Genomic DNA, 20,943 nt, shown 5'->3' on the forward strand with positions numbered 1-20,943 from the left:
ATTTCATTTGTATTATTAATATTATTATTATTTGTGCCGAAAGCAAAACGGACAGTACTAATGCCGTTGTGTAAAATGGGTTGTGGCAACTTTTAAAGCTACATGGAAGACTTTCGATTTTTTTTCTTTCTTCTGTGTTTATGTCTGGGTAGAATGTGTTGCTACTTGTCAACTGAGTCAGGTGGCTTTGAATAGAGTATAGATCTGTTTCACTTTCAGTTCAGTTCCTCGTTGCATTAGTACCTGATCCAACCTCACTTCAGGTCCAGTTAGAGTATTTTCTTCATTGCAAAGGATCACAATAGCATCACAATAATGTCTAACTTGCGCTATTAGTCCCATACATATTGAAGTAGCCTATAGTTGTATTAACGTCTGTATGTAGTCTACAGCTGATTATCAAATACAGAAAGTTTGGTTGAATAATTTCTCAACAATATTTATCATTGGTTTTCAAATTGAACTCAAGTCTCAACAAAGGAAGGAAGGAAGGAAGAAACGCTGTGTGTTTATTGGTTGTTCTTTACAGATGTACTATAATCATTATTATTTCATATTTTTGAAAAGGAATTATTGAATTGATGCATATTACCAATGCCTCAGAGGGCTTTACATCTGTACACACGACATCCTCTGTCCCAGGACCTCAAGTCGGTTCAGGAAAAACTCCCCCAAAAAAAGCTTTCACGCGGAATGAGCTCTTGACCCAAGCTATATGCTAATTTCCATTGGGTGAATACTTACCTCCTCTTATCGACAGCAAGCCACCTCGTAAGTACTATATATCAGGATTTTCTGATGGTGAATTTCAAAATAAGAGCTCGAGAAAATCACATTCATGAGCCAATTTATCTATAATTTCAGATTAGATTTGAAACGAAATGGTCCATAGTTAGGAACTAATTTCCTGTCAGATTAATAGTAGACAACTAGAATGTGTCACTCGGACACAATCAAGACATTCTGATTAAAATTAAAGCCCTTCAAAATCTCCTTCATGAGCGAACTTCAAATCACATTCATTAGCCAATTTTAGATTATATTTTAGATTATATTTCAAAGGAAATGGTCCATAGTTACAAACTAATTCCACTTCAAGGTATTATGATGTAGGGAAATGAAAGCCCTTCAAAACCTTATTCATAAAATAGCTTCAAATCCTATTCATGAGTAAATTTACCTCTAATTTCATATTAGATTTGAAAGGAAATGGTCCAAAATTATAAACTAATTTCACTTCAGATTAAGAGTAGACAATCTCAAGGTGTCTGACATTCTGATGTAGGATTTCAAAATTAAAGCCTGCGTGGTATTTTTTTTTTTCAAGTTATCATTCATAAGATTGATACTTTTTTCTCTTCTATCACGTTCACCGGAACTCTTATTTTGAACTCAGTTCAGCTCTTACCGTAATGCCTTGTATACGCGTATCAAACAAACCGCGCTGGCCGGCTTGACTGCAGTATCCCGGCCGAGATGAGAGCCCTCCTTCAACCCAACCCCAATAAGAATCCGGTGCGCTCCTTTCCGTCTCCTCCCCTCCGTCTCCCTCCTGTTCCTTTCAACGGTCCTCCTCTCCGGTGGTCCTCTCGGCTGTGGAGTCAGCATCACTCACTCGCCGACCTACAGCGCAGTGCTACGCTCAGCCCGGCGGAGGAACATGTTGCTTCAGAAACTGGTACGGTAAGAGTCCGCGTCCGCAAGTTTGAGCTGTGCGTAAATCCGTGCGCAATTACGCATTTACGCGTGAATTTTTGGTAGTTTGAATAATTTATTGTGGCCGAAAGGGTGTTTAACTAGTTGTCTAAGCTTGTATCCCCCAACACTTCTCTACCCTTCCTGTTGCTAAGCATTTGCAGAACAATTGTAGAGCCAAACGATCAAAGGCGGTAGTTATGCGGATGCAGGAGGTCCCGATTCACTTTGCGCTGCACCAGTCTGGACAGGTCATCGAGACGATGCCGTTGTTGATGACCGATGCTAAGAAAGGCAGAGTTCCGTGTATCGGTTTGGTTCTGCCCCCACTTTTATATTTGAATGCCGAACAAACTTTTGAAAATATTAAATCAAGTTGAGAATTAATTTTCGCAGTGGCTTGGCCCCCTTTGAGGCGTTGTTTTCTTTAATGAAGCTAGGATAGAAAGTCAAAACATTTGAGCGCATTTTTTGCTCTCAAAGCACAGCAAAGTGTAGCGTTGCTTATACTCAGGAAGACCTGACAGGCTTTGCATAAAAATCATGTCAAGGGCTCTCATAAGATGCTGGTGTTTCTGTTTTGTCATTGACTCTCTAATGGAGAATACATCTCATGACAAGCAGTACAATACATGGATATTCTAATGTGTTGTCGTCGTTATCGTCTCAGTTTGTTTGGATCCTGTCCGTCCTGTGTGGCACCGACGTGTGTCGGGGTTTTGTGTTCGACCGGCCCAGACGCGCGGGAGAGGACGGGACTTCCGCCAGATCAGAGTGTGAGTACGACCTTGGTCCTGGGGGAGAAATAGATAACCGCTTGTGAACTGCTCGACCCGAGCCGCAGAGCATTCGCACGACTGAGGTGGCCTTGAAAAATAAAAAAATTAAAAAGACCATCAGGGTGGCTGTTTTGCAAAAGACCCTGACCTCTGACCTCCATGTGGATAGAAGGAAGAGAAACGGCTTCTACAGGAAACAGTATCAAGTGGGAGCCTGGGAGACGGTCCTTTTTCTTTTGGTGTGCTATCATTTCAACAAAAAGGGTGTTTCCTTCCCTCCAGGCATTCACAAAGTTATGAATGCCTATTATGACAATAATAGGACAATACATATAAAACAGGCAGAGTGATCATAACGACACCATGGCTTTGGTTTGTGAAGCTTTGAATTGAAAAAATGATGTTTGTGACGCCAATACATTCATTATTAACTTATTAATATTATGTCTGTCTTTATGATATAATGGCGGGGTCAAAAGTGAAATTGGAAACAAATTGGGGTGAGGGTTGTGATGTGATTGTGGGTTAGTGGTTAGAATACCCGTCCTTCAGTCCGAGGCTCCGTGGTTTGAGCCTCAGCTCTGCTAGTCCGTGTTGTCTCCATTTTATTAATTTTTAGAAAAATAAGAACTTTTCCACAGTGCTGGGCTTTTTGAGACTATTTTGCTTGCTTTATAAAATACCCTTTCACAGGCACAGATGAAGCTGGGTACAGAGAGGAGGGGGGGAATTCATTGAGTTTCGCTGCCTCTTATATTTCAAATCACACTGCAAACCCACAAACCATTAGGCTCGTTCGTTAGAGCTGCGCCTCGCCTGGAATCCAGACGAGAGCAGCGGCCGCAGCAGGACAGGAGGCGTTGACAATAGGCTCGTTCGAGATGAACCAGTTCTGCGCAGAATCGATCGGCGGCGATCGGCGCGCAATGCATGCCGGTTAGATTTGTGTCCGACTTGCTCTGACGTCATGCACACGTGGTCAACGATACTCTCACGAGACCAAGACGGCTGTCGATTTCAGAGTCAGCCGCCGCAGTTGCTCTCAAACGACTGCGTGGCCCAGTGCATGATGGGAAATGCCTGGCTCTCGCCACATCAGAGAGCTGATTGGCTCTTAGATCTGACAGCAAACACCACGTGTTGTAGAAAATCCTTATTGTATGTGTAGTTGTAATACTTAACACTGGATTATTGACTATTAGTCTCATGTTTGATCTAAAAACACATCTTGTGTGGTTGATAATACAACATCTTATTTATATAACACATATCAAAACTAGTAGTAATGAATTTCACAGGCAGACATAAAAATACCAAAGGATGCAGCTACACAGTCATTTCTACATAAATATATATTTATAAACACATATAATAAATCCAAACGTGATCTGTAAACTACAAATAAACAAAAGTTCGGAACTAACAGGAAGTACTTTTTTCTGTGACTTCCTGTGTTTACTTTGAAGGCAGCTGACAACTGTCCGACTTGATTGCAGTTTTTTGTCAACGCCTCCTGCTGCGGCCGCTGCTCTCGTCTGGATTCCAGGCGAGGCGCAGCTCTAACGGACGAGCCTAATAACCTGCGATCGGTTGTCAGTTGTCAGCTGCCTTCAAAGTAAACACAGGAAGTCACAGAAAAAAGTACTTCCTGTTAGTTCCGAACTTTTGTCTACTTGTAGTTTACAGATCACGTTTGGATTTATTCATATGTGTTTGTAAATATATATTTTTGTAGAAATGTGTGTGTAGCTGCATCCTTTGGTCTTTTTATGTCTGCCTGTGAAATACATTGCTAGTAGTTTTGATATGTGTTATATAAATACGATTTTGTATTACAAGAAATGTTTTTAGATCAAGTACAGAGAAGAACGCATATTGAGAAACGGCCAGACACAAATCTAACCGGCATGCATTGCGCGCCGATCGCCGCCGATCGATTCTGCGCAGAACTGGCTCATCTAGAACGAGCCTATTTTCTGAATCGGTCACGTGGTACGGCCGGCTCGCGAGGCTTCGAACGTCACCACATACGTCATCGACACAAGCCTCGATACGCGCTTCTCCAAAATCTACCTGGATTACTCGACACGCATCGAAGCCTCGACACGAAAGGACACATAATATAGTATATATATATATATATATGTATATATATATATATATATATATATATATATATATATATATATGTATATATGTATGTATGTATGTATGTATGTATGTATATATACGTGTATATATATATGTGTATGTGTATATATATATATATATATGTGTTTTTATATATATATATATATATATATATATGTGTATATATATATGTGTGTATGTATATATATATATATATATATATATATATATATGTGTGTGTATATATATATATATATATATATATATATATATATGTGTATATATACAGTATATATGCATATATATGTATATACAGTATATATGTATATACAGTATATATGTATATATATATGTATGTATGTATATATATGTGTATATATGTATATATGTATGTGTATATGTGTATGTATATGTATATATATAAATATATTAATGAAAAAGATTCAGAAAAAATAGGGTGTTTCCCTTTTCCAACCCTCTTATTCATCTTGTAACACTTTACATGAATTTGTGACCCTTAGTTTTTTTTAGTGGGGCTGCAACTAAAGATTATTTTTGACTCAGCGATTCATCATTTAGTCGATGAACAAGTGAACAAACCCCAACCAATTGACATCTTCAATTTGCTTATTCTGTCTAACCAACAGTCCAAAACCCAAATATAGTCAGGTTACTATCATTCATGTCTTTGGGTTTTTAACTGTTGGTTGGACAGAATAAAAACATTTAAGATGTCACATTGACATTTCTTTGTGCGCAAAGATTAATTGAACGATAAATTGATTCAGCAATAATGAAAATAATTGTTAGTCTCGCCCCCACACTCCACAAGTATCGTGTGGTTATTTGCTGTCCAATGAATGAGAACAATGCTGAGGTGCAGTGAGCTTCAGCACCTCAGAACTGTGTTCATGAAGCAAACCCCAGCAAAAAAAATAATCATACAAAATGTTGCTGCCAAAGTGGCTGGGTACAGGCTATGTGAAGTGTACTTTGGACCCGCGTTAATGTATCTTGGCCAAGTATTCGTGGGACATGAAGCTGCGCTCCAAATCCAAGACACACGCAGAAAACTACTCTTTTTTTTAAACTAGAGTTCATCTTGAACTCTATGTGAGCTTCAAGGACAATCAGGCACTCCGACATCAACCGGAGTGACACGCCTCCACCCCCCAGCCCGTCTCCAAGATCCCTCCCCTAACGGACAACATGAGAACTCACTTTCCACACAAGCCACTCCAGAGGAATGTCTCCTGCTCAGTTTGTTTGCCGGGTTGTTTTCTATACGAAGCGTCTGCCAGAGCATATGAAGTAAGCGAGCAGAGAGTTTGTGGTAGTGGTGGAGAGGCGTTACAACGGATCACTGTGACCCTGCAAGGTCGTGATTGGGCAGCCCATGTGTTGTTGTTTTTAGGGGGAGAGAGAGTGTTTGTGTTGCTCCACCTTGAGCCAATATTAAGAGAGCGTTGGAGCTCATTTTCGGAGTCAAATTCTCAAACGCTGTCGGCCTAAGGAGGCCGAGGTTCGCTTAGATTGTCATCGCAACAGGCGGCAGGCCATTCTGGACTATACTTGCTGTATATTTTGCAACATCTTTGCATTTTGCACATCACAGTAGAAAAAAAAGAATAGGTGTAAAATGATGACACAAATGATGGCCGGATTCCATTCAGCTGCTTCAGTTTCAAGGTCTGAGTGTTGTTCGTGGCTCACTGTCACACCGTCCTCATTTCTTACTGGGACACTTGAATAGAACGGAGCCATGTTGAAAATAGTAACACCTGTGCTCGACAGTTTTATATGTGAATATTTGATCCCAAAAATCTTTTAAATTTGGGCACGACCAAAACATATGGGTATGGTTGGCGGGTGACTGTTTGCACCTATTGCAGCTGTCGTTCATATTTGGGTAAATTTTAGCCAGACGGGCATTTGTGTAGTGAACACGAAACAAAACCTTGCATTGCAACAGCCCGTGTCTCGCACAAATTGAGGAGGAGTGGGATAAATCCAGAATGCGAACCCATCGATTGTCAGATATGGGTTTACCAATTTATTTTTCCCAGACCTGTTTCAGATGAGATGTCTGGTCTGGGTTAAGTGAGTCCATGGAGCCATACATAGTTGAAATGGAGCCCTTTTGCATAGGGGCCAGAGTAAGCAAGGAGTCCATCAGAGATCCAGGGGGCTGGTTAGGAAACAGGGGATATTCTGATTTAACGAAGTGTCTAATCTGTAGAAAGCGGAAAAAGTCAGATTTAGGCAGATCAAATGTAGATGACAGTTCTGCGAAATCCATAAAGTCCCCATCCTTATAAAGGTCTTTAATACTACGTAGGCATTTGTCACGCCACGTACGAAAAGTAGGGTCTGTCTGACACGAAGGGTGAGTGGTTTCTAAAGACTGGAGCCAAAGTAGAAGGCTTGTCCAGTCCAAAAATGTTTACGGAATTGTATCCAGATGTTAAGGGAGTTGGAAACTATTGGATTTTCCAAGATCCCGTGTTTTTTTTTAAGTGGCAGTTGTGACGTGATAAGGGATTGTAGGGAGACCTTGGAAGAGGATAGTTCCATTTGGAACCCCCTTTAGACAATAAGGCATTTATTTGATGTTTTTTATGCTGAATGACTTATTATTAAACGTATGAGCCCATCTCTGGTAAACACGAGAAGAAAGTGGCGCTTTTGTGTGATTCCATGTAGGGGAATTCAATTCTGTCATTTCAATCAAAAAATCGATATCCACTGAGAGACGGTCAAATTTTTTTTTCCAGTGTCGCATTGGTCTGTAATTTGTCAGTTATCTTTGTGTCTACTGTGACACTAATGCAGGCTTTACAGTCCTTGTACGGTTTGACAGTTTGTGTATTGGATTAAATCCGAAGTGGCAGAAATGAGAAAACCAAGCGCACTGTAAACTGTTAACTGAAGGTCCGTCTACCAGACCTGCTGCCCGCTGTCTAGAATCGTCATGGCAGGGAGGACAAAAAAAAAATACGAGACACTGGACTTTGGATTTAATCCAATAAACACATTTTCACGGTGTACAAGGACCCTGTACCTTCAAGTCCTTGGGTCAGCTCTACTTCTTCGTCCTCTCAAATTGGACTGAGGGCAGGCAGTGACTCACTATCGCCTCTCCAGGTACAAGCGGTATTGCAAGACAGGACGGGCCTGACTAGCTGGTTAGCATTTCAGTAGATATCCCTGCAACACAATACTTAGACATCTTTGACAGAACGTCAACACTGTAACTTCACATTCACGCTGATAAATGTGAACTCATTGAGCCACGAGGACGTTGTATGTGCTCTAGGTCAGCGGTCCCCAACCTTTTTTGAGCCACGGACCGGTTTTGTGTCAGACAATATTTTCACGGACCGGCCTTCACGGTGTGGGCGAAAAATATGATGTAATAAATATGACGTAATACGACCAGCATATTTACAATTATAAAGTGCATAAAGATACAACTCACGATTACGCCAAATTAGAGGAGCCCTTAAACCTTTATGTGCACTGTAACTTAATTAAAACCCGCTTCACAAAGACAGGATGTTGGAATGGAGGCAGGGTTTCAGAGCTTTTTTGGTGATCTCAGTAACTCTGCCTTGATTTTAATCCAGAACACCGAGTTGAAACAGACTTTTAAGTTTCATTTTGGGGGAAACGTATCACGGAACCTCTTGATATGTGTCAAGATGTTACGTTTGAGGCTACGCACAGACGGATGTATCCGGTCTTTTTTCAAAATAATTAAAAAAAAATGTCGACTTTATTTTTTCATAAATTCTTTCTCTGCTGCCCGGTACCAAGGGACCCACGGACCGGTACGGGGCCGCGGCCCGGGGGTTGGGGACCGCTGCTCTAGTGGACAAAAAAGACATCCAGGGTTTTCACCTTTGACCTGGAGGCCTCACTTGCTCTGACAGAGCAGGAGTGAGTCTCGCAGCAAAGAGGCTTTTGATGCTGCAACACACTCCGAGTCCACACTGGTGGCATAAATTATTCAAAATGTAACGCCTCGGTTCCTTCACATAGCGTATATATGCACTTGTACTTGCATAAAGACGCACACACACACACACACACAAACACACACACACACACACACACACACACACACATACACATAAGTCCACACAAGTGCGCCGTGTTGTATAACTCCCGTTTGCATCCCCTGAACTTTCTCTGTGAGCGAAGTTCTTTTTTTCTGGACAAGTAGCGTGTTGTTAGAAATGTAGCAAAAAGGTTCACTCACTCTCAGACCTCCAGGATGTCTTCAGTTAAGCCAGGGGGTTCTCACATTGCGGGTTGGGTTCCACTACCGTCCTCTGGGATCTCAGAGGACAAGAGTGTTATTATGTCTGAGGAAACCTGTCCACATAGTGAGATATAATTGCCACAGTTTGGGTCCCAAGAGAGGATTCAAAGTTTAGTAACTGTTGAGTTTGTCCCATGGCTTAAAGGCCTTTTGTCACAGTCCTTACCAGTTATTATGAAATACAATTTGAATGTGCCGACCACATTTATTGCTGTTGACAAAGTAGTATGTTCTACTTATAAAGTGTTTATGTTTGCAGGTCCGTACGGGTTGATAGACATTTGAACAGTGCAGCCATTCATTCACTTTTTGGACAATATGCCAAAATGTCCCCCAGTTCACTGTTAATGTTTTTGGAACTGTGAAAGGTGTGGAGTTCAAGGACATTTGTGGTCGCGGTGACCACAATGGTGTGTGTGTGTGTGTGTGTGTGTGTGTGTGTGTGTGTGTGTGTGTGTGTGTGTGTGTGTGTGTGTGTGTGTGTGTGTGGGTGTGTGGGAGCTTTACTAAAACCAGGGATTGTGGTTTAAAGTCACAGCAAAAGTGTCTTAAGATTTCATAATAAAGGGGTCAGTTTGAGAGGGAACATTTTTGCCATTTGATATCTAAACACACAGGCAAATACCCACAATAAAGAAATTAGGGATATGATATATACTGTATAGCAAAATGACTAGTGACTTCACTATCATCTAATCACATTCATATGCATCAAGATATCCTTGTCAAAGAAAAACAACTCATTCCAATGTGATGTTTTTGAATCCAGATTGGTTCAGGCTGCAACCTGGAACCTCCGGTTCAATGCGGAAGTGCCTTCAAGTTGTATTCTTTCTAATGGCCACCAGGGGGTGGCTCCTCAGGTTGCAAAAATAAATCGGGTTGTATAGAAGTCTAGGAGAAAATGACTTTACTTCTCACTTGATTTATAACCTCAGTAAACATTGTAAACATGACTTTATGGTCTCAATCTCTAGTTTCAATCGTGTTAATTAAAGCGTGATGTTGATTTTAGTAAATTATGGTCCCATTTAGAGTCAAATAGACCATAAAGCTGGGTATGCTTTAGGGTGGGGCTACAAGGTGATTGACAGGTAGCTTCCACGGAGTTGTCGAAGTTTCTGTCTGATGGAAAACATCGAGATAAAAACATAAAAAGCAAAAATGGCATGGGACAAATGTCTAACTTGACTTCAGAACCATAGTTTACAAATGGTTCACGGCGCATACGTCCACTTCCTATAAAGAGGATTTCAATAGAATATCAATAGACTTAGGAAGAATCAGTGCCATACCATTTCACTATCATGACTATTTCACTATCATGCAAAAATACCATTTCAAAACAATTTAGAACTATTGATCACATATCAAACAAAGGGCTTATACAGATACATTATAATCATACACCTGGGAACACATCAATATTAAATTGTACACTTCAATCAATTATCAAATATATGTTAGCATTGTATAGAAATTTATGCCGTTATCCGAGGGATTTGGGAAAATAATAATATTTTTGACTTTTGTTTGGTCGACTTTACTGATGCAGGTTACCATTTCTGCGTATTGACCTTCAAACCATCACCAAAACACAGATAACATTAATGTGTCCACTCATTGAATCTGTGTTTGTCCCCGTCAGCTCGCTCTGCGTCTCAGTACACGCCAACCTCCGGCTCCTGCAGGAACAGGTGTTTCGAGCTGGTTGAGCAGGAGCCGCCAAACTGCCGCTGTGACAACCTCTGCAAGACCTTCAACGGCTGCTGCTTTGACTTTGATCAGCTCTGTCTGAGGACAGGTACTCAATCTCCCTCCACCGCTTGTGGTCTGATTTGTTTGTTTTTCCTTCCCACCTAGCTTTTTTACATTTTTTATATCCTCGGCCTTAGAGAGCGACAGGAAAGGACAGGAATAGACATTGTGCTGTGATTTGAAAGAAAGAAAATGACTCCCAGATTCTTCGCGTGTGTGTGATACCAGAGGAAAGGGACTCATGGTGGTGCAGGTCTGGTCAGAGAGGCAAGGCATGTAATGTTAATCAAGTCGTCAAGAGTCTTTGATGTGTTGCTGTGACTGCTGTTTGTGTGTGTGTGTGTGTGTGTGTGTGTGTGTGTGTGTGTGTGTGTGTGTGTGTGTGTGTGTGAGTGAGTTGATTTACAGTATTATTCCACATTTCATCGTGACTGTCAACAGACATAACACACGCTTCATATATCAGTGAACAATTTTTCAAATATGACAAAAAAACACATATTTGTGCTCCTTTAATTACTGATAAGTTACTTGGTGGAGTGTAACTAAGAACATTTAGTCATGTTCTGTACTCACAAATTTGGGGTACTTGAAGTGTTATCTTCTGCCAGCTTATAGTTCGTCGCTGCTACAATTCAGAGGGGAAACATTTATGTTTATCTGACCGTTGCAGTGGCTAGATCTTAATAATTTAAGATGTATGTGTTTGGTAGTGAAATCCAACGTTGAAACGGGTACTTATGAAGGATCTTGTGAAACCGTTTTGGCTGCCGTGGCAAGCTGACGTAGGGTCGTACCCAAACTTAACGGTTACTTTAATTATTTTTTTTTGTACTTTAACACAAATATTCATGAAAGATAGTGCAACAAGTTTTCGCACCAGAAAACATAGGCACCAGTCAAATTGTGTGGAACGGATATATTCAAAACATACACTATAGTGCACAACAACTCGGCCTCAACTTTATAACTCCTATCAACAAAGGCAACGCAGACCAGATCCACTCTTTCCGCTCTTACCTTTCACAATAAAAGGCCTAGACATATGCAACTGTTTACCAGAGGGAACTACAATTTACTCTGAACATTTTGCTACAAAGAAACTCAATAAACCATCCTACAATACCTTAGGCTATACAACAGTTGACCTCAGACAGACTGCCAGACGCTGCTCTGATCCTGGTAGATCCCGTCATGTGAACATTCTTTCACGTTCTTGTATACAGAGGGGGGTTACGAGTGCCGCAAAGATCGGTGTGGGGAGACTCGGAATGAACAACATGCCTGCCACTGCTCTGATGACTGTCTGGCCAGAGGAGACTGTTGTACCAACTACAAGACACTGTGCAAAGGTTTGTACCTTGAAATATTAAACTTCATCCAATGAGTTGCATGTAAAGGCTTATTGATCAGGTTTTCTTTCAGGACATATGTGTTATCATGACCCCAAAATGTTTTTGTAGAAGTTGCACGTTGAGGAAGAGCTCTGTTCAGAATCAGAATCCGTTTATTTGCCAAGAATGTTTACACAAACGAGGAATTTTTCTAGGCGAAAGGTGCATACATTAGACATGAGACGTTAGACGAGACAAACAACAATCAACAATCACTGTCAATCTGCTCAGACACACACACACACACACGCGCAGCAATGAAAAAAAACACATTTTAACTTTAATTACAGTTCAAATAAGTTAACCATGTTTGCAAAATATGGTTTGAGAATTCTGATCGCTGACCTACTGCGTGTATATGCAGCATTAAGAGAAATACATTTCAAGACCTGTCTATAATACAAAGTCAGTAGTTTTTTTATTTGCTACGTTCAGCAACATTTTGTCTCTCAGTCCCTCTTCTGATTGTGTTCTTTTAGGGGACACTTCATGGCTGCAAGACGAGTGTGAGGAGATCAAGACATCTCAATGTCCTGCTGGGTACGTTTACATCTGAGCAGTGAAGGAGATTAAAATGTTTATATATATATGCCACATAACTAAATTATTATCAGAACTCTGATTTGCTCTTGAACTAGGTTGACCAAATTGGATTTCATATAACGGCATTTTGATCTTCCTCTTATGTGTGTGTGTGTGTGTGTGTGTGTGTGTGTGTGTGTGTGTGTGTGTGTGTGTGTGTGTGTGTGTGTGTGTGTGTGGTGCAGGTTTGTGCGCCCGCCACTCATCATGCTGTCAGTGGATGGATTTAGAGCTTCTTATGTGAAGAGAGGAAACACAGTACTCCCCAACATCGAGAAACTGAGTAAGACCTGGATGGGAGTAAGAGAAAGGTGTTTTTTTAGCTGTAAGAGGGAAGACTATGTCGATGTGCTTATTTATGGAGCCGAGAGCATTGACAGACGATCAATAACTGATTTAGTGCTATTCATGGGTGCTAATATCAGGATTTCCTTTGCTCTGTTTTCCCTTGCAGGAACATGTGGAACCCATGCGCCATACATGAGGCCTGTTTATCCCTCAAAAACCTTCCCCAACCTCTACTCACTGGCTACGGTATGGCACAGCAGCATGTTGCTATCAATGATCAGGTTGTCAGTTGTTGTTGTGATAAAAAAAATATTTACTGGCAATAATCTCGGCTGCATCTTAAAATGGTCTGATAGCATTAGCGTTAAGATCAAAGTAAAACTAAGGCTAGCTAAATATAAATTAGCATGTTTGCTAATGTTCACAGTTCTAATGTTGTAATTTTGACATTTCAGAAGTACTTTTTCGCCAGGTGATTGTGATATCTAGTATTGGTAACATAAGGAAGTACAGCATGCTAACATTTGTATCAAGTTCAAAAGTAAGTAACTATGTATGCGTAACAACGTAGCGTAACAATGAAACGTAACTAGCATGAATAAATAACAGCAGACTTTCTTACATAACATTACATAATAACGTAGCGTAACAACGTAGCGTAACAACGTAGCGTAACAATGTAGCGTAACGACGTAGCGTAACAACGTAGCGTAACAATGAAACGTAGCTAGCATGAATAAATAACAGCAGATTCTCTTACATAACATTATGTAACAAGGTAGCGTCACATTGTAGTGTAACAATGAAATGTAACTAATGTAACTAGCATGGATAAATAACAGCAGCCTTTCTTATATAATATTATGTAATAACGTAGCGTAATAACGTATCATAATAACGTAGCATAATAACGTAGCATAATAACGTAGCATAATAACGTAGCGTAACAACCTAGTGTAACAACCTAGCGTAACAACCTAGCGTAACTAGCATGAATAAATAACAGCAACCTTTCTTATATAATATTATGTAACAACGTAGCGTAACAATGTAGCGTAACAATGTAGCGTAACAACCTAGCGTAACAACCTAACGTAACTAATGTAACTAGCATGAATAAATAACAGCAGACTTTCTTGCATAACATTATGTAATAACATTATGTAATAACATTATGTAATAACGTAGCGTAACAATGTAGCGTAACAACGTAGCGTAACAACGTAGCGTAACAACGTAGCGTAACAACGTAGCGTAACAACGTAGCGTAACAATGAAATGTAACTAGCATGAATAAATAACAACCACACCTAGCGGACGTTCTTGCGTAGCATCATGTAACAAATATCACAACGTTACTTACCAATTGCAAACTCAACGTTTATTTTCGGTTTCACACGGAACATGAACAGCAGATACCCAGGTGAAAAGCCCTTAATTTATTCCTCACCAAGATGTAGTTAATAAGAAAGAAGATCCTTTCAATTAGATACACAATTCAATTAACAGTACCTCAGTGACAGTTTGAGTAAAAATTACAAAAAACTAAGTTACCAACTCTAGCTTTAAATATTTTTTAAGGCAACACTGAGAAAAGAAGACCAATTAAGTACAGCTATGAAGTGACAAATGTTATTGGCCTCGGGCATAATCTCAGTGTTAATCGTTGTCAGGGTCTCTATCCAGAGTCTCATGGTATCATCGGCAACTCCATGCATGACCCCGTGTTTGATGCCACCTTCACCTTGAGAGGCAGAGAGAAGCTCAATCATCGCTGGTGGGGAGGACAGCCGGTAAGTAAAGTCACTTCTCTCTGTAATCTCTAGTTCATCAACACAATGATTGTATTTTATTCGTGAGCTGACATGAATACATTTTTTTCTGTTCTCATTTTGTGTATGACTTTGAATATGTTTTTTAAATCCATCTGAAGGTCACAGATCAGAGGCAAACAAAGGCAGTAAAGAGTTTTATTTTGAAGCCACTCACAGTATGAGTGGCGGGACTCAGATCTAACAAAATCACAATTGATAAACTTTATAATCCAGTGATTAATAACAGATGTTAATATGAAATCGGCCTTGGGATTACTTTTAGTTCTTGCAAGACCAAAGCGTTGACACTAGGTAGTCTGGAACGTTTTAGGGTTTTGCTTTAGTGGTTTTACTTAAAAAATAAACCTGCATTAAAATTTTATATGAAAGAATAATAGAGTCAGGATGCACTGCTAACCAACAAGGCTTTACCAGTGTCTTCCAAAATAGTTGACAAACCGAAGAAAACCAACCTACTATATGTTTTTGTTGTTCAGTGTAACACTCCGATAGCATCCTCCTAAAATATATCAGACTGATAAAATAATAGGACTGCACTGTTTCTCTCCTAGATCTGGATTACAGCGCTCAAACAGGGAGTGAAGGCTGCCACCTTCTTCTGGCCTGTGTGAGTCTACATTTGCAGCTCTAATTGATTTTCTGAATGCATTTTCTATACTTTTGTAGTATTATTTTCCCTTATTAATACTTAGGAAATTACAGCTGGGTAGATGCTTTGAAAAGACAGCCTCTCCTCTCTGTGCCACACAGCGGCTTAGTCAGCACAATTTAAAGCTTTAAAGCATACATTACTTTTAAACTCTGCTCTCTTTGGTCTGAGCTGTTTTGTACGGTAGTCGAGAGTATTAGTCATGCACAAGGGGGAAAAAAGGAGAGGTGGTTTTTTTATTTAGTTTTGCCTTTTTAGAATAAAGTCAAAGTTCTAGTAGTTTGATTTATTCAAATTTCAAGTTTATTCTTGAAATTGTGTCTTTATTCTTGAAATGGTATTTCAACTGTATTCTTAATATTTTTACATGTTTTTGAAATGCTAAATAAAATAATCTTCCCCCTGGCAATAATACTGAAAGTTTGACCTTAATCTCGACTTTGTTCTTGAATTGCAAAAAATAAATACAATTCTTCCTCCTGGCGTAATGCAGAAAACAGAACTTTATTTCCAACATTTTGACTTTATTATCAAGTTGAAAAATAAATCTAATTATTGTCCTTATGCCTGGCCCTAGCGCTCTGCTGCAGATCTGGAATAGTTGTCTTTGGCAGTTTAAAAATGTTGCATGTTGCCTGGATTGAATCAGACGTTGTAAACAAAACTCACAGGGAGTCAGATGTCAGGTTGTTTAATATACTCAATGCACTCTTTGTTCATGTATGTACTCTGGCACCAGGTAAGAACACATTAATAAATTGCCAACAATTTGCTTTCTCGCCTGTATTGATATTGGAAGCTTTACAACCATGAGACATCTCGGCCAATCACGTGGCAACATCAGTGTCCTCATACCTATGACATGATGTTATGTTGTTAATGTACCTTAAATGCCACTGCATATGCATTGTCTTATAACGAATATTTCAGGAAATGTAAATTATTTGGTGGGAAAGTTCCCAAAGGAAGTCACAAGAGCTTCATGTTCCCGCTGCTCACTCGGGCTGCAGCAGCAGAACCTTTAGCCTGTGTGTTGAACACAAAAGAGCCCACATCTATCGGCACAGAGGCGGCTTTGATGGAGCGAGAGGCAGATCTCAGCAGAGGGCTGTTTTCACAGCAATTTGGGCAAATGGGCCTGTTTACACTAAGCAGGGTTCCTCTGTGAGCCGGTGTCGCAGACATGCGAGGAAGAAAAAAAAGCCCCACGGAAGCCTGGGGGCTGGAGCATGTGGTTAACTTTACAGGGCTTTTCTTGCACTTGGCACTGACAAGAGGTGCGTGAGAAAGAAAGGGAGCGGTAGGAGAAGGAGACAGACAGGACTGTGCCCATGCCCAATTTATTTTACACAATTTAGCTCTCTAGTACCACGGTAATGGGGTCCAGAGATTATTGTAAATGATTGGCTGGCTGGTTGACGGTGTGTTTTGGGTTCAGCTTTCTGGGAGGCCCACCCCTTAACCACAAGAAGAGAATAGAAAGAGGAGAAGAAAGAGAGTATATAAAACAAGAGGACGGGAAATGTTGTTGAAAGTGTGAACATAGACAAAAGTGCAGAGAGGGATCAAACCTGCTGTCAAGTGTTCACACAGAGAGACCCCCCCCCCCTCGTACATCAAGTCCCACTCAGGGTTTGATAGTTGACAGCTGTGGACTGTTTGACAGCCAGCGTCTTGGTTGGTGGCCTCATCACCACACAGGCAGCGTTTTGACTTTTAGACACTTTAAACAGTGAGAGGGCTCCAAGTGTGCTCTACTTTATGGGGCTCTTTGAGAGTCAGAGGGAACAGTTTGGAGTTTAATGGTGGTTTCATGGGTCATGAAGGGCACCTGAATCGGAGTCTATCACTATTATTCTGTGCTTATGCCATGGCTTGTTAACATTTCGTTGAGTTTGTGTTTGTGTTCCAGTACTATCCCTCTGGAGAGGCGAATACTGACCATGCTGCAGTGGCTCCACCTCCCTGAAGGGGAGAGGTGAGATCTGTTTTTATTTTTATTTGTGTGTGTGTGTGTGTGTGTGTGTGCGCGCATCGAATTGTGCATGACTTTCCCCTCTAGTGATAGAGATCTGACTCAGCAGTTAGCACTATAGTGTATGTTTTGAATATGTCCGTTCCACACAATTTGACTGGTGCCTATGTTTTCTGGTGCGAAAACTTGTTGCACTATCTTTCATAAATATTTTATTATTTATTATTTTATTACAAAAATACAATTTTGAAAAAAGTGTGTGTGTGGGGTGGGGGGGGGGCTGCTGCTACTAATATCTCCACTGCTACTCCTTCACTTGTACTGCTGTAACGGTTACAGCTACTACTGTTTCTATGAAGATCTAACATTTTTATCTACAGTTAGGGTCACCAGATTAATTTGAAGGTTGTGAGCCGATTGGTAGATGAAAAAACAAAGCTCTGATACACAAATATATATATATATGTATATATATATACACATATATATATATATGTAATGTTTTTCTTTTTCACACACACCATTAAGCAATATATATATATATATATATATATATATATATATATATATATATATATATATATATATATATATATATTTAATAACAAGGTGTTGGATTTTCCTGTCAAATTGATAGCGATTGTACTGGCTATCTAACATCCAACTATCCCTTGATGTAAAATCTCAATCTGAAAAGTAACTATACCTGTCAAATAAATGAAGTAGAGGGAAAGCTACAATCATTTCCAGTTGAAGTGCTGTATTTGAGTTAATTGACTTTGTCTTCACCACTGCAAGTGATGCACTTTAAAGCACCTGTTTTTGTCGATTATTACTATCACTACAACTACAACCAGCACATCTCCATCTTTTTGTTTCAGGCCCTACGTTTACGCCATGCACTCTGAACAACCAGACACATATGGACACAAAGTGGGGCCCATGAGCACAGAAGTGAGTACCGTGTATCTGCTGTGTTTGTGTGTGGGGATGTGTGCGTTTGCGTGGAAAGCGCATGTTAACTGTACACATACAAACCCCTATAGTGTCTCTTAGTGTGTATTGTGTATCAAAACACACACACACACACACACACACACACACACAGTGGGTTCTCACTCCCTTTCTGTGTTTCAGTTGAACAACCCTCTGCGGATGATTGACAGGATTGTCGGCCAAATGATGGATGGACTCAAACAGATGAAACTGCACCGCTGTGTCAACATCATCCTGGTGGGGGATCATGGTACAGAAACACACACACACACACACTGATGTAAGGTCACCATGCTGGAAGAGCATGACATGCATGCTCCACTGAAGCAATTTGGGATGAAATGCTTTGCTCAAAGTCTCGCTGCAGAGGCAGTTCCCTTCATTCTAGGTTTCACCAGCCACCCACTCGTTCCTCATTGTTCTCAGGTATGGAAGAGGCGCACTGTGATCGCACCGAGTTCCTCAGCAACTACCTGACCAACGTTGATGACATCATCCTCATCCCCGGGTCTCTGGGCAGAATACGCTCAAGATACACCAACAACCCTAAATGTGAGAAGAGACAAGCTCATACAATTGCATTTTATTTAACGTTCCATTCTTTTTTCCTACAGGCAAAGACATTGCTTTTTCACGCACTATTTTTGGGCTATTTTGACCTGTAGAAAGAAAACATCCAAAATACACATTCAGGTGTTTATTTCACTACTTTCTTTATATACATAACATTTCAGAAAACTTGTAATACAAAAAAGTATTGTCTTAATATAAGTAATTAACTGGGAAAGTTTCATTGTGGTATCTATTTGTGATTTTGTTTTACTTACTGTAGTGTATCCCTCTTATTCATGCAGACCTTGTATTTGGAGCGTTTGGTCTTATTTGTCCTACTTATCAGTACCAGTTGAAGTTCATTGATTTTTAAGATATACAGAACAGTATGTTGCTTTGTTGTACTTTACAGTTTTTTCTCCTCTGACCATTGTTCTTTATTTCAGATGACCCAAAGACTGTTGTTGCAAACCTAACAGTGAGTATTAGGCTTGCATGAAAAATACTCAAACTTCTGTGAAGTTTCAACTGTCAACTTAATGACATTTTGTAAAAATATGATAATAATAATAATACTTTTTAATAATATAAATACAATTGTATTTATATAGCACCTTTCATTACATAAAATGCAGCTCAAAGTGCTTCACAAGAGAAACAAATAAATAACACAGGTGTTAAAAACAGAAAACACCAGTAAAGCCACTAGAATATTTAAGTCCTAAGGAGATCAAATCAAATGGGATAACCCTAGTAATAAAAACAAGTTAATAACCAATTTTAAGATATAAAAAACACACAAAAGTATGAGAAAATAAAATAGATATCCAAGCTTTTAAGTAAAATCATTTTAAAGTCAATCCTCAACCCTACACATTTCCAGTGTAATGATGCTAGTGGTGGTTTGAGATGTTCTCTCTTCTTGGTTGTTATATAGTAGTAGTGCTGTGCTTTTGTTCCCCTGGTTTTGTTTGTATATTTTATTTATTTGTTTGTTTTGGTTATTGTAGTATTCATTGCCTATATGGTCCTTTTTGTTTACCGATAGTTAAGTTATGTCTTCTTTGCTTCTCTGTAGAGCACTTTGTGAACTTTGTTTTTAAAGGTGCTATATACAGTAAATAAAGTTATTATTATTATTATTATTATTATTATTATTATTAATCTAGACTAGAAAATACAAAGGCAACCATTTGGCATCTTTCAAAAAGAGGTAGGGTCTTACTCTTGCGATATTTTGGTGATATTGGAGCAAAATACCAATGATTGTGTTACAGTGTAAGAAGGCAGACCAGCACTTTAAGCCGTACTTGAAGCAGCACCTGCCTAAGAGGCTGCACTACGCCAACAACCGGCGCATCGAAGAGATTCACCTGCTGGTGGACAGGAAGTGGCACGTTGCCAGGTACAGAACTGCCCCTACAACAGGAAGTACGAATAACACCAGACGTTTACAAGCAGAACTGGTCAAATGTAAAAAAAAAAAAGAAAGCAAGAAAAAATGTTCCTTTCAATATGTCCAATTAAGAGTAATGACTAGTCAGCAGTCAATGATATATGTTAATATATAACAGTCAGTAGAATATGTTGTTGATAAAAAATGTATTGACATTTACAGCAACCATGAGAGATGCTTGAGCATGCAGTTATAAATGAGCTCAACAAATATAATGCTGATGGGTCCAGCAGTGTGCAAGATTGCCACAGACACAGAAAAAGACTGAATACATAATCTCCTGGCGGAAGTTCACTGAGTGCACACAAAGACATGCACTGAAGCGTTGAGTGTTTAAAAGGGTGTCAATGAATCTTCGATCATTTAGATTGATTTAGATCACAGGTTTTTTCAAACCAGGGAGAATAAACTCTGATGTGCAGGTGATGTCTACCCCCACTGTGAATGAATGAATATATACTTTATTAATCCCCAAGGGGAACATTTTTTTGTCGTCATCAAACCCAGAACTATGGGCTGAGATATCTCTC

General features: G+C 39.7%; 1 protein-coding gene across 1 annotated transcript in view; it reads left to right on the forward strand.

Annotated features, from left to right (window-relative positions):
* Nucleotides 1-1,476: 1,476 nt before the first annotated feature.
* The window catches only part of enpp2 (ectonucleotide pyrophosphatase/phosphodiesterase 2), a gene marked incomplete at both ends in the record, with an annotated part of 31,294 nt that continues 11,827 nt past the window's right edge, over nucleotides 1,477-20,943 (forward strand). The window contains 15 exons of the mRNA XM_079227966.1: nucleotides 1,477-1,683; nucleotides 2,366-2,471; nucleotides 10,577-10,732; nucleotides 11,913-12,038; nucleotides 12,560-12,620; nucleotides 12,848-12,945; nucleotides 13,117-13,196; nucleotides 14,624-14,743; nucleotides 15,337-15,392; nucleotides 17,347-17,412; nucleotides 18,291-18,363; nucleotides 18,547-18,655; nucleotides 18,832-18,957; nucleotides 19,404-19,435; nucleotides 20,235-20,362. Coding sequence (XP_079084092.1) covers nucleotides 1,477-1,683; nucleotides 2,366-2,471; nucleotides 10,577-10,732; nucleotides 11,913-12,038; nucleotides 12,560-12,620; nucleotides 12,848-12,945; nucleotides 13,117-13,196; nucleotides 14,624-14,743; nucleotides 15,337-15,392; nucleotides 17,347-17,412; nucleotides 18,291-18,363; nucleotides 18,547-18,655; nucleotides 18,832-18,957; nucleotides 19,404-19,435; nucleotides 20,235-20,362 — 1,544 coding nt within the window. The remainder of the gene's footprint in view (nucleotides 1,684-2,365; nucleotides 2,472-10,576; nucleotides 10,733-11,912; nucleotides 12,039-12,559; nucleotides 12,621-12,847; nucleotides 12,946-13,116; nucleotides 13,197-14,623; nucleotides 14,744-15,336; nucleotides 15,393-17,346; nucleotides 17,413-18,290; nucleotides 18,364-18,546; nucleotides 18,656-18,831; nucleotides 18,958-19,403; nucleotides 19,436-20,234; nucleotides 20,363-20,943) is intronic.

The sequence above is a fragment of the Taurulus bubalis genome (assembly GCF_910589615.1).
Source record: "Taurulus bubalis genome assembly, chromosome: 12".
Taxonomy (NCBI): domain Eukaryota; kingdom Metazoa; phylum Chordata; class Actinopteri; order Perciformes; family Cottidae; genus Taurulus; species Taurulus bubalis.